This window comes from Petromyzon marinus, chromosome 66 (assembly GCF_048934315.1).
Source record: "Petromyzon marinus isolate PM22_M1 ecotype Great Lakes invasive population chromosome 66, UKy_Petmar_22M1.pri1.0, whole genome shotgun sequence".
Taxonomy (NCBI): domain Eukaryota; kingdom Metazoa; phylum Chordata; class Hyperoartia; order Petromyzontiformes; family Petromyzontidae; genus Petromyzon; species Petromyzon marinus.
Window position 1 is genome coordinate 884,739 of NC_133732.1, and position 12,762 is coordinate 897,500.

The 12,762-nt window shown below is 53.2% G+C and overlaps 1 protein-coding gene across 1 annotated transcript in view; it reads left to right on the top strand.

Annotated features, from left to right (window-relative positions):
• The first annotated feature begins 253 nt into the window (after positions 1-253).
• LOC116956560 (non-POU domain-containing octamer-binding protein-like) overlaps positions 254-12,762 on the top strand; it is a 35,860-nt gene continuing 23,351 nt past the window's right edge. Inside the window, exons 1-3 of the mRNA XM_076054368.1 lie at positions 254-1,037; positions 3,533-3,756; positions 11,717-11,863. Coding sequence (XP_075910483.1) covers positions 830-1,037; positions 3,533-3,756; positions 11,717-11,863 — 579 coding nt within the window. The 5' untranslated portion in view covers positions 254-829. The remainder of the gene's footprint in view (positions 1,038-3,532; positions 3,757-11,716; positions 11,864-12,762) is intronic.

Consider the following 12,762-nt stretch of genomic DNA (forward strand, 5'->3'; position numbering starts at 1 on the left):
AGATAATCCCACCCTCTACCGGAGGAGGAAGATCTCTGCCAAGGTCAGTACAAGGGTTTCTGAACGCCGCCCTCTCTACTGGAAGATAATCCCACCTTCTACCGGAGGAGGAAGATGTCTACCGAGACTAGTACAAGGGTTTCTGAACGCCGCCCTCTCTGCTGGAAGATAATCCCACCTTCTACCGGAGGCGGAAGATGTCTACCGAGACTAGTAGAGAGGTTTCTGAACGCCGCTTCCTCTTCCGGAAGGCCTCGCGCGCGTTCTTTCTCCGTGCTCCGCCATTGCGGCCTCTCTCGTTCGCTCTCCTCACTCGTTCACTCTCTCTATCTCATTCCCTCTCATTCACTCGCTCGTTCGCTCTCCTCTCGTTCCATCTCTCTCGTTCACTCTCCACTCGTTCACTCTCTCTATCTCATTCCCTCTCATTCACTCTCTTGTTCGCTCTCCTCACTCGTTCGCTCTCCTCTCGTTCCCTCTCTCTCGTTCACTCTCCACTCGTTCACACTCTATCTCATTCCCTCTATCTCATTCCCTCTATCTCATTCCCTCTCTATCTCATTCCCACTCTCTATCTCATTCCCTCTCGTTCCCTCTCTCTCGTTCACTCTCCTCTCTCGTTCACTCTCCACTCGTTCACTCACCTCAATCGTTCACTCTCTCTATCTAATTCACCCTCTCATTCCAATTCTCTATCTCATTCCCTCTATCTCATTCCCTCTATCTTATTCCCTCTATCTCATTCCCTCTCTCTCTCATTCACCCTCTCTATCTCATCCCCCCCCCCCTCTCGAATTCTCGCTCGAGCCGCGAGTCTGCCGGCCTGGCCATGTTCGCCAACAGGAATCGCAAGCGCCGAGGAGGCAGTGGAGGAGGAGGCAGTGGAGGAGGCAGTGGAGGAGGAGGAGGCAGTGGAGGCGGCTTCTATGAGGCGTCCGGATCCTCGCGAAACTACGACACGGACGGCAACGACCTCAGCAGCGGCGGCGGAAACTTCTCCTCGTCGTCTTACTCCAATTTCCAGGGCTCTGGTGGTGGTGAGTCTGGTGGTGATGGGGGTGAGGCTGGTGGTGAGTGGTGGTGGTGAGTCTGGTGGTGGTGGTGGTGAGTCTGGTGGTGGTGGTGAGTCTGGTGGTGGTGGTGAGTCTGGTGGTGAGTCTGGTGGTGGTGGTGGTGAGTCTGGTGGTGGTGAGGGTGGTGGTGAGTCTGGTGGGGGTGGTGAGTCTGGTGGTGGTGAGTCTGGTGGTGAGGCTGGTGGTGGTGAGTCTGGTGGGGGTGGTGAGTCTGGTGGTGGTGAGGGTGGTGGTGAGGGTGGTGGTGGTGGTGAGTCTGGTGGGGGTGGTGAGTCTGGTGGTGGTGAGTCTGGTGGTGGTGGTGAGTCTGGTGGTGGTGAGTCTGGTGGTGGTGAGTCTGGTGGTGGTGGTGAGTCTGGTGGTGGTGGTGAGTCTGGTGGTGGTGGTGAGTCTGGTGGTGGTGGTGAGTCTGGTGGTGGTGGTGGTGAGTCTGGTGGTGGTGGTGAGTCTGGTGGTGGTGAGGGTGGTGGTGGTGAGTCTGGTGGTGGTGGTGAGGGTGGTGGTGGTGGTGAGTCTGGTGGGGGTGGTGGTGGTGATGGGGGTGGTGGTGAGTCTGGTGGGGGTGGTGAGTCTGGTGGTGGTGAGTCTGGTGGTGGTGAGTCTGGTGGTGGTGAGTCTGGTGGGGGTGGTGAGTCTGGTGGTGGTGAGGGTGGTGGTGGTGGTGAGTCTGGTGGTGGTGGTGAGGGTGGTGGTGGTGAGTCTGGTGGTGGTGGTGGTGGTGGTGAGGGTGGTGGTGGTGGTGAGTCTGGTGGGGGTGGTGGTGGTGATGGGGGTGGTGGTGAGTCTGGTGGGGGTGGTGGTGGTGAGTCTGGTGGTGGTGGTGAGTCTGGTGGTGGTGGTGGTGAGGGTGGTGGTGGTGAGTCTGGTGGTGGTGGTGGTGAGTCTGGTGGTGGTGGTGGTGAGTCTGGTGGTGGTGGTGGTGGTGGTGAGGGTGGTGGTGGTGAGTCTGGTGGTGGTGGTGGTGAGTCTGGTGGTGGTGGTGAGTCTGGTGGTGGTGGTGAGTCGGTTGGTGGTGGTGGTGAGTCTGGTGGTAGTGGTGGTGAGTCTGGAGGGGGTGGTGGTAGTGGTGGTGAGTTTGGTGGAGGTGAGTCTGGAGGGGGTGGTGGTAGTGGAGGTGAGTCTGGAGGGGGTGGTGGTGAGTTGGTGGTGGAGGTGGTGAGGCTCGTGAAGGACGCTGCTGCTGCTGTCACTGGGCAGTTGGAGGCAGTCGCCCTCCAGCAACACCGGAGGGCAGAGGAGCGATGCCCACAACAACGAGCGGAGCGCCGGGTGGATAAAATGTAGCGAGTTGGCACAGCAGGGGGCACAGCTGGTTCATCGGCCAGTCGTCTCAGTCAGCCAACCATTGGCACCTGCAGGGTCTGCCCCGAGACCTCCTCCTGCCAGCGAGCCTTCGATGCTTCACGTGCCCTCAAAGTGCACCTGGCCTGGCACAGGCGCTGTGGTGACGTCACCGCCACTTAGTGGTGATTGACGGGTATTGATAGTGGGGACTGGTGATGGTTTTGGCGGAGGTGGTGGTGATGGAGTTGGTGGAGGAGGTGGATGAGTTGGTGGAATTGGCTGTGGAGTTGATTGGTGGTATTGGTGGTAGAGTTGGAGATGGTAGAGGTGGTGGTGGTAGAGGTCGAGGTGGGGTGGAGGAGAGGGTGGTGGTGGTGCTGGTGGAAGAGGTGGGGTGGAGGAGAGGGTGGTGGTGGTGGAAGAGGTCGAGGTGGGGTGGAGGAGAGGGTGGTGGTGGTGGTTGAGTGCACCTGGCCTGGCACAGGCGCTGTGGTGACGTCACCGTCACTGAGTGGTGATTGACGGGTATTGGTGTAATTGGTGGCGTTGGTGGAGATGATGTTCGAGTTTTATGTATGTTGACCTTTCGCACCGTACGTAGCTCACCGTGCTAATCGGAGGTGTGGGGGAAGGACAACAAGCTCAACACAAAACGTGGTTCTAAAGAAATAAGTTTGTCATTCTCGATTAATTAAAAGTGCATAGATCCGGTGGCTTCCTAGTATCGGGAGGAAGAGCGTTCCAGACGGTCGCGCGATGCCGTGACCGTCTTTGTTCGATGGCTCAGCAAAACCCGCTGTGAGGATGACCGGAGTTTGCTTGATGATGGTTTACGACGAGATCAGCGAGCTAGTGTGGTTCATTTGTGGCAAAGCTGCACTTGGTGTGCAATGAGTGCCACCTTTGTCAGTGGAGGTCATGGTGGTGGTGGTGGTGCTGGTGGTGGAGTTGGTGGAGGAAGTGGCGGAGGCCGAGGAGGTGGTGGTGGGTTCTGCCCCGTGACCTGGACACTTCACATGGCCTTAAAGTGCACATAGCCTGGCACCAGCGCCATGGTGATGTCACCGCCGCTGAGTGGCGAATGCCGGCTGTGGGAGTTGGTGGAGTTGGTAAGGCTGTAGCAGGGTGAGGGGGGTGATCTTTGTCTTGGTGTCTTTGTCTCCGTGTCGCCGGAGGCGGCGGAGGAGGAGGAAGCTCCTCGTCTCAGCGCGGCCCTGGGCCGTCGGGGCCGCCGGGTCTGCGTGCGACAGAGCGAGAGTTCTCCCAGCGCTGCCGACTCTTCGTGGGCAACTTGCCCAGCGACACCGGGGAGGCCGACTTCCTGGCCCTCTTCCGGCGCTACGGAGATGCGGCCGAGGCCTTCGTCAGCAAGGGCAAGGGCTTCGGATTCATCCGCCTGGTACTCCTGCTGACTGGCAGTCTACAATGCTACTACAGTCTACACCACACAGTACTACAGTCTACACCACACAGTACTACAGTCTACACCACACAGTACTACAGTCTACACCACACAGTACTACAGTCCACACCACACAGTACTACAGTCTACACCACACAGTACTACAGCCTACACCACACAGTACTACAGTCTACACCACACAGTACTACAGCCTACACCACAGTACTACAGTCTACACCACACAGTACTACAGCCTACACCACACAGTACTACAGTCCACACCACACAGTACTATAGTCTACACCACACAGTACTACAGCCTACACCACACAGTACTACAGTCCACACCACACAGTACTACAGTCCACACCACACAGTACTACAGTCTACACCACACAGTACTACAGTCTACACCACACAGTACTACAGCCTACACCACACAGTACTACAGCCTACACCACACACTACTACAGCCTACACCACACAGTACTACAGTCTACACCACACAGTACTACAGTCTACACCACACAGTACTACAGTCTACACCACACAGTACTACAGCCTACACCACACAGTACTACAGCCCACACCACACTACTACAGTCTACACCACACAGTACTACAGCCTACACCACACAGTACTACAGTCTACACCACACAGTACTACAGCCTACACCACACAGTACTACAGCCTACACCACACAGTACTACAGCCTACACCACACAGTACTACAGCCTATAGTTCACACTACACAAGGGATTTGGATTAATCCACCTGGCAGTACTACTTACTGGCAGTCTACACCACACGGTACACACTACTACAGTCTATAGTGTACAGTACTACAGTCTACATGCCAGTCGACATGAGCACTACAGTAAACAGTGCGATACACAATACAGTCTACGTACACACGACACAAGGCCGTCGGGTTAATCTAGCCTAGTACTGGCAGCCTACAGTACAGTCTGCACTACATGGACAAAGATCCCCTGTGTAGCCTGTAACAGACTGTTGGGGCAAGTGCTGTTCACAAGTAGCAGCGATCGAGGCCGGTACTGGCACACGAGGAGGTGGATGGCCAGCACCATGCTGAGCGCCTTTGTCTCCTCGGTGGTGATTGTCACTACACACCGCACCAGGTACTTATTCGAGGCTGAGTGGACCTAGGGGAGGCCCAGGTCCGGTTCAGATAATTGTCACCAGTGTTGGTGCCTTTAAGTGGGAATCGAACTCGGGTTTCTGGGTTTATAGCGCAACGTGCTAACCGCTGCACCACCGCTCCCCATAATCCAAGTACGACACGGTACAGCCTCCACTACGGAACGCCGCCTTGGGTGTCCACAATCCAGCGGACACTACATAGAAGAAGACAAGGTGATGATGCAGGTGGTGATGAGAAGGAAATTGTCACTTTGACCCTTTCTGGCAATGAAACAGGAGTGTTGTGTTAAGATGTTCAAACACCAAATAGATTATCTTCGGCAAGGAATGAAGTCTGTAATTAGCCACACACACACTACTTGTGGTGAACATGCAATCAAACACGCTCTGGTTATAGTACAAGCATTACCCCCCAGCCTGCTTTATGGCCCTGTCTCACTACCGGTGTGACGGCAGAGAACGGCAAAAGGTGAACAGTGCAAAGACAATGCACGTACAGTAAAACCTCGGATTGCGAGTAACTTGGCCTGCGAGTGTTTTGCACGACGAGCAAAAATGTTAAGTAAATATTAATTTGATAAACGAGCGAGGGTCTTGCAATACGAGCAGTGTACGTGTAGACACGCTTTGTCTGCCGAGCATCACGTGATCACAACTGATATACTACGAGTGCTTTGATGTACGAGTGCTTTGGATTACAAACACGTTTCCGGAACGAATTATGCTCCTCGCAATCCAAGGTTTTACTGAATCAGCATTCATAGCTCAGGATGAGCAGCTATTACCATAGCATGTTTGCATGTTCACAAGTACTGTGAAAAAGGTCATCCATTTGTTGTTTGAACATTTTGACGTCTGTTTTATTGCCAAAAAGGGTGAAACCTTTTCTTATTTTTCATACTCTTTGGTTCTTTCCGTAAAGTCACGTAGGTATGAAATAAAATCAATCACGACGTTTCAGGCGCAGCACAAGCGTCCGTCATCAGTTGGGGGGGAAGCGTGGTCTGCTGCTGAGGCAGACTGTTTTAAAAGGGTTGAAATGGGTGTAGCCAGCCCAAGGGTCATTAAGAAGTGGCCGGGGCTCGTGAGGTTAATGTGAGAAATGAGCATGTAACTTTTAATCTAGAATTACATCTAGAAATGTGACTGTAAGATAGGAAAGCGGCCTCCTCGAAGAGGGCACGGAAGTGGCTGTGTTAATGTGAGAGATGAGCATGATGTTAATGTAAAATCGAAGAGTGGTGCAATCCAAAGGCATGAGTGCAATCCCAACGGGTGCAATCCCAAGGGCATGTGAGTTTGAGAGTGCAATCCAAAGGACATGTGAGCATGAGAGTGCAATGCAAAGGACATGTGAGCATGAGAGTGTAATCCAAGGACATGAGAGATCGAAGAGAGAGGCATAGAGAGAGAGAGAGAGACACAGAGAGTCGGAAATAACAGCTGACATAGGCAGGTAGGATGGAAACATCACAACCAGTTAAGACTTTACCTGGTTAATAGCGTCCTTCCAATGATTGCTCTGTTTGTACCCATCCTCTCGGTAGAAGTTGTGTCTGTGTTTATAGATCTGGATGGCTTCACGAACAAATCTCTGAAGGTAGCCGGTAGGTTTGCAGAGTACCTCCGTCTTGGAAAAATCAATTTCCTGTGAGCCCACAGCGTTAAAACAATGATTGGCAATGACAGAGGTATTGGTCCTACTGTGTTTCAGATCTGCCTTGTGTTCGCGAACACGGTCCGAGACATGTCGTTTCGTTTCCCCAATGTAACTGCTGCCACAACCACAGCTCAGTTTGTAGACACCCAGGTATTTCATGTCAGGAATCACATCCTTTACAGATGGGATTAAATCACGGATTTTGTGTACTGTGTTGAAACGAACCTGGATCTTGTGTTTGTTTACTATTTTGGAAATCTTTTTGGTAACACCTGCTTATGTACGGTAAAGTGATGGTTTTGGTTGGATCCTCAGAAGGTTGTCTCCCCATGGCTGGGGAGAGCTTTGCGGATTGTACGGTCCGAGTATCCGTTCATCCTGAGGGCTTGGTGTACGTACTCCCAACTCACTGGCTAGGTGGTGCTGGTCGGAGATGCAACGGGCCCTATGGTGTAGTGTTTGGATGAGGGAATTCTTCTGGGCTGGATGGTGGTGGGAGTCAGGCTTTAGATAGGCATCCGTGTGGGTGGCTTTCCTGTAGACCGAATGTCCCAACGAGCCATCAGGTCTCTTCTCGATCGAACCATCCAGGAATGGTAGCTTGCCACCCTTTTCCACTTCCATGGTGAATTTGATAGACGGGTGTATGGAATTGATGTGGTTGAGAAATTGGCTCAGTGCTGGCAGGCCATGTGGCCAGATGACAAACGTGTCATCTACGTATCCCTTCCACAAGGAAGGACGTAGGGTGGATGTCTGGATGGCATCTGTCTCAAATTTCTCCATGAAAACATTCGCTACCACTGGCGATAAGGGAGAACCCATTGGGGTACCCTAATTTTGTTTGTAGAATGTACCATTCCAGGTGAAGTAAGTGTTGGTAAGGCAATGCCTTACCAAAATTGGTGCATCTGGATTCAGTCCCTGTTGGACCAAGTCTTCAATGATTGCAATGGTGTCAGATAGAGGTACATTGGTGAACATAAAGACTACATCAAAACTGACAAGTAAATCATCTGGAGACAGTGAGATGTCCTTGATTAGAGAAACCAAGTGAGCTGAGCTAAGTACAGCTGAGGTGGTTTTGCCCGTGAAAGGAAGCAGGGTCTCAGACAGAAACTGGGCCAATTTGTAGGTGGGTAAGTTAACGGTGGAAACGATAGGACGGAGCGGGGTACCTTCTTTGTGGATTTTTGGAAGGCCATAAAATCTGGGTGGTCTATCAGCTGAAGGTTTTAGGGAGCTCTGCTTGGGCTGATCGATGAGAGAAGTCGATTTAGTGATGATATTGTTGGTTTTTGTAGCTAGGCGGTTGGTGGGATCTCTGTTGATTTTGGTATAGCTGCCATCATTGAGAAGGTCCTGAATTTTGTTGTTGAAAGTGGTTTTATCCATGATGACAGTGGCATTGCCCTTGTCGGCTGAGAGGGTGACAATGTCATCTCTGTTTATTAATTGAGAGAGTTCAAAACGCTCATCCTTGCTGATGTTCTAATGGGATTCTTAGCGTTTTTGAGGATAGCAGCGATTTCAGATCGAGCAACGTCTGCCGGGATGTGTCCCAAGCCTTTGAGGGCTACGTCGACCTGGGCAATGATATCATCCACTGGGATGTGTTTAGGGGTGACTGCTAAATTCAACCCTTTAGCTAGTACCGATTTTAGGCTCTCAGAAATTGGGATGTTACTATGATTGATGACCATCTTGTTAACATGTTACTGTGATTGATGACAATCTTGTTAACATGTTACTATGATTGATGACAATCTTGTTAACGTGTTACTGTGATTGATGACAATCTTGTTAACACGTTACTCTGATTGATGACAATCTTGTTAACATGTTACTGTGATTGATGACAATCTTGTTAACACGTTACTATGATTGATGACAATCTTGTTAACATGTTACTGTGATTGATGACAATCTTGTTAACATGTTACTGTGATTGATGACAATCTTGTTAACATGTTACTGTGATTGATGACAATCTTGTTAACACGTTACTATGAATGATAACAATCTTGTTAACATGTTACTGTGATTGATGACAATCTTGTTAACATCTAACTTTTTAATTTGTGGCTCTGGCTTCTTTGTTGACAGGAGTATTATTTTAGCGATCAAGTTAACTTCATATTTGGTTGACATTGAATTAGCAGAGGACACTGTCGTGTTATCTACATGGTCCCAATCAGAAGTGGACATTTTATCCGTTAATTTTAAGTGTGAGTGTAAGGGAGTCTTGTCTAAATTACCAAGTTTCAAATCGGAGCGATCTTATTCTCTCTGAAATTAGCGGTGGGCTGGCTTTGAACAAGATCCGCTTAGCGCTAGGGGAAGTGACAGCAGCAGATGCGAGTGTCGGTGCGACCGGCATTACCTTGTTGTCGCGGTGTCTCTTCAGAAAGGTTAGAGCGACTCGATCAGGTGAACTTTCTCGCCTCGCAGTCTGCTGAAAGCTCTTAACGGACGTGTGGGATGACTCTCCCCTGTGGAGGCGGCCCAGTGTCGCTGATAACAAACTGGCACCCTTTGGACACATGGAGAGTGGATAACGAGCGGAGAGTTGCAAGTGTGTGTTTGTTTGGGGAAAATGAACGGAACTGGAAAGAGAGGGAAAGACGTCTTGCCAGGAGTGGCTTGCCAACAAAATCAGAGATTAGTGTGAGAGAGATGTGGCACTGCTTGAGCATATTGGTCACAATACAGGAAAGTGGAACATGTGCATTGGACCCTTACGGGGCTACCTGTCCATGGATCGTGATGATGATGATGACATTACAGTCGACATGGGGCTTAGACAGTCGATACAGTTTGCAATGCAGTATGCATGGCGTAGGCAGTCTCCAACACAGTCCATCAGCCAGTCTCTCCCCGTGTCTGTCTCCCTCCGTCTTTCTGTCTCCATGTCTCTCATCCCCCCCCGTGTCTCTGTCTCTCCCCGTATCTCTGTCTCTCCCCCCGTCTCTCCCTGTGTCTCTGTCTCTCCCCGTGTCTCATTCTCCCCGTGTCTCTGTCTCTCCCCGTGTCTCTGTCTCTCCCCCGTCTCTCCCTCTGTCTCTGTCTCTCCCCGTGTCTCATTCTCCCCGTGTCTCTGTCTCTCCCCGTGTCTCATTCTCCCCGTGTCTCTGTCTCCCCGTGTCTCTCTCTCCCCGTGTCTCATTCTCCCCGTGTCTCATTCTCCCCGTGTCTCTTTCTCCCCGTGTCTCTGTCTCTCTCCGTGTCTCATTCTCCCCGTGTCTCTGTCTCCCCGTGTCTCTCTCTCCCCGTGTCTCATTCTCCCCGTGTCTCATTCTCCCCGTGTCTCTGTCTCTCCCCGTGTCTCATTCTCCCCGTGTCTCTGTCTCTCCCCATGTCCCCGCATCTCTCCCCGTGTCTCATTCTCCCCGTGTCTCATTCTCCCCGTGTCTCATTCTCCCCGTGTCTCATTCTCCCCGTGTCTCATTCTCCCCGTGTCTCTGTCTCTCCCCGTGTCTCTGTCTCTCCCCGTGTCTCTGTCTCTCCCCCCGTCTCTCCCCGTGTCTCATTCTCCCCGTGTCTCTGTCTCTCCCCGTGTCTCATTCTCCCCGTGTCTCTGTCTCTCCCCGTGTCTCTGTCTCCCCGTGTCTCTCTCTCCCCGTGTCTCATTCTCCCCGTGTCTCATTCTCCCCGTGTCTCTGTCTCTCCCCGTTGCTTTCTCTCTCTGCGTCTCTCCCCGTGTCTCTCTCTCCCCATGTCCCCGCATCTCTCCCTGTGTCTCATTCTCCCCGTGTCTCTTGTCTGTCTCTCACCCCGTGTCTCTGTCTCTCTCCCCGTGTCTCTGTCTGTCTCTCTCCCCGTGTCTGTCTCTCACCCCGTGTCTCTGTCTCTCCCCGTGTCTCTGTCTCTCCCTGTGTCTCTGTCTCTCCCCGTGTCTCATTCTCCCCGTGTCTCTGTCTCTCCCCGTGTCTCATTCTCCCCGTGTCTCTGTCTCTCCCCGTATCTCTGTCTCTCCCCCCGTCTCTCCCTGTGTCACTGTCTCTCCCCGTGTCTCATTCTCCCCGTGTCTCTGTCTCTCCCCGTGTCTCTGTCTCTCCCCCGTCTCTGTCTCTGTCTCTCCCCGTGTCTCATTCTCCCCGTGTCTCTGTCTCTCCCCGTGTCTCATTCTCCCCGTGTCTCTGTCTCCCCGTGTCTCTCTCTCCCCGTGTCTCATTCTCCCCGTGTCTCATTCTCCCCGTGTCTCTGTCTCTCTCCGTGTCTCATTCTCCCCGTGTCTCTGTCTCCCCGTGTCTCTCTCTCCCCGTGTCTCATTCTCCCCGTGTCTCATTCTCCCCGTGTCTCTGTCTCTCCCCGTGTCTCATTCTCCCCGTGTCTCTGTCTCTCCCCATGTCCCCGCATCTCTCCCCGTGTCTCATTCTCCCCGTGTCTCATTCTCCCCGTGTCTCATTCTCCCCGTGTCTCATTCTCCCCGTGTCTCATTCTCCCCGTGTCTCTGTCTCTCCCCGTGTCTCTGTCTCTCCCCGTGTCTCTGTCTCTCCCCCCGTCTCTCCCCGTGTCTCATTCTCCCCGTGTCTCTGTCTCTCCCCGTGTCTCATTCTCCCCGTGTCTCTGTCTCTCCCCGTGTCTCTGTCTCCCCGTGTCTCTCTCTCCCCGTGTCTCATTCTCCCCGTGTCTCATTCTCCCCGTGTCTCATTCTCCCCGTGTCTCTGTCTCTCCCCGTTGCTTTCTCTCTCTGCGTCTCTCCCCGTGTCTCTCTCTCCCCATGTCCCCGCATCTCTCCCTGTGTCTCATTCTCCCCGTGTCTCTTGTCTGTCTCTCACCCCGTGTCTCTGTCTCTCTCCCCGTGTCTCTGTCTGTCTCTCTCCCCGTGTCTGTCTCTCACCCCGTGTCTCTGTCTCTCACCCCGTGTCTCTGTCTCTCTCCCCGTGTCTCTGTCTGTCTCTCTCCCCGTGTCTGTCTCTCACCCCGTGTCTCTGTCTGTCTCTCTCCCCGTGTCTCTGTCTCTCCCCGTGTCTCTGTCTCTCCCGTGTCTCATTCTCCCCGTGTCCCTGCGTCTCTCTCCGTGTCTCTCTCTCCCCATGTCCCCGCATCTCTCCCCGTGTCTCTCTCTCCCCGTGTCTCATTCTCCCCGTGTCTCATTCTCCCCGTGTCTCATTCTCCCCGTGTCTCAGCGTACGAGGATGCTGGCCGAGATGGCCAAGGCGGAGTTGGACGGGACGATCGTGCGGAGCCGCGAGCTCCGTGTGAGGTTCGCGACGCACAGCGGTGCCCTCCGAGTACGCAACCTCTCCCCACAGGTCACCAACGAGCTGCTCGAGGTGAGGACGGCTCACCACTCGCTCACCGCTCACCACTCGCTCACCGCACATACACTCACTCACCCACTCGCTCACCGCTCACCACTCGCTCACCGCACATACACTCACTCGCTCACCACTCGCTCACCGCTCACCACTCGCTCACCGCACATACACTCACTCGCTCATCTGCTCACCACACACCCGCTCGCCGCTCACCCGCCCACCCACTCATCCATTCACTACCCACTCACACACCCACTCACCACTCACCCACACACTCGCTCACCCACTCGCTCACCACTCACCCGCACACACACTCGTCCATTCACTACCCACTCACCCACACACACACTCACCCACTCGCTCACCACTCACCCGCCCACACACTCACCCATTCACTACCCACTCACCCACCCACTCATCCATTCACTACCCACTCACCCACACACTCATCCATTCACCACCCACTCACCCACACACTCATCCATTCACTACCCACTCACACACACACTCACCCACTCGCTCACCACTCACCCACCCACACACTCATCCATTCACTACCCACTCACACACACACTCACCCACACACACACTAACCCACTCGCTCACCTAGTTATACACTACACACTCACTCACTTGCTCGCCCACTCATTCACTCACACCCTCACCCACTCACTCACCTAGTTACTCACTACACACTCACTCACTTGCTCACCCACTCACTTGCTCACCCACTCACTTGCTCACCCACTCACTTGCTCACCCACTCACTCGCTCACCCACTCACTTGCTCACCCACTCATCCACTCACTACCCACTCACTCACTTGCTCACCCACTTGCTCACCCACTCATTCACTACCCACTCAATTACCCTTTCACTTACCCACCCACTCGCTCGCTCACCACACCCACCCA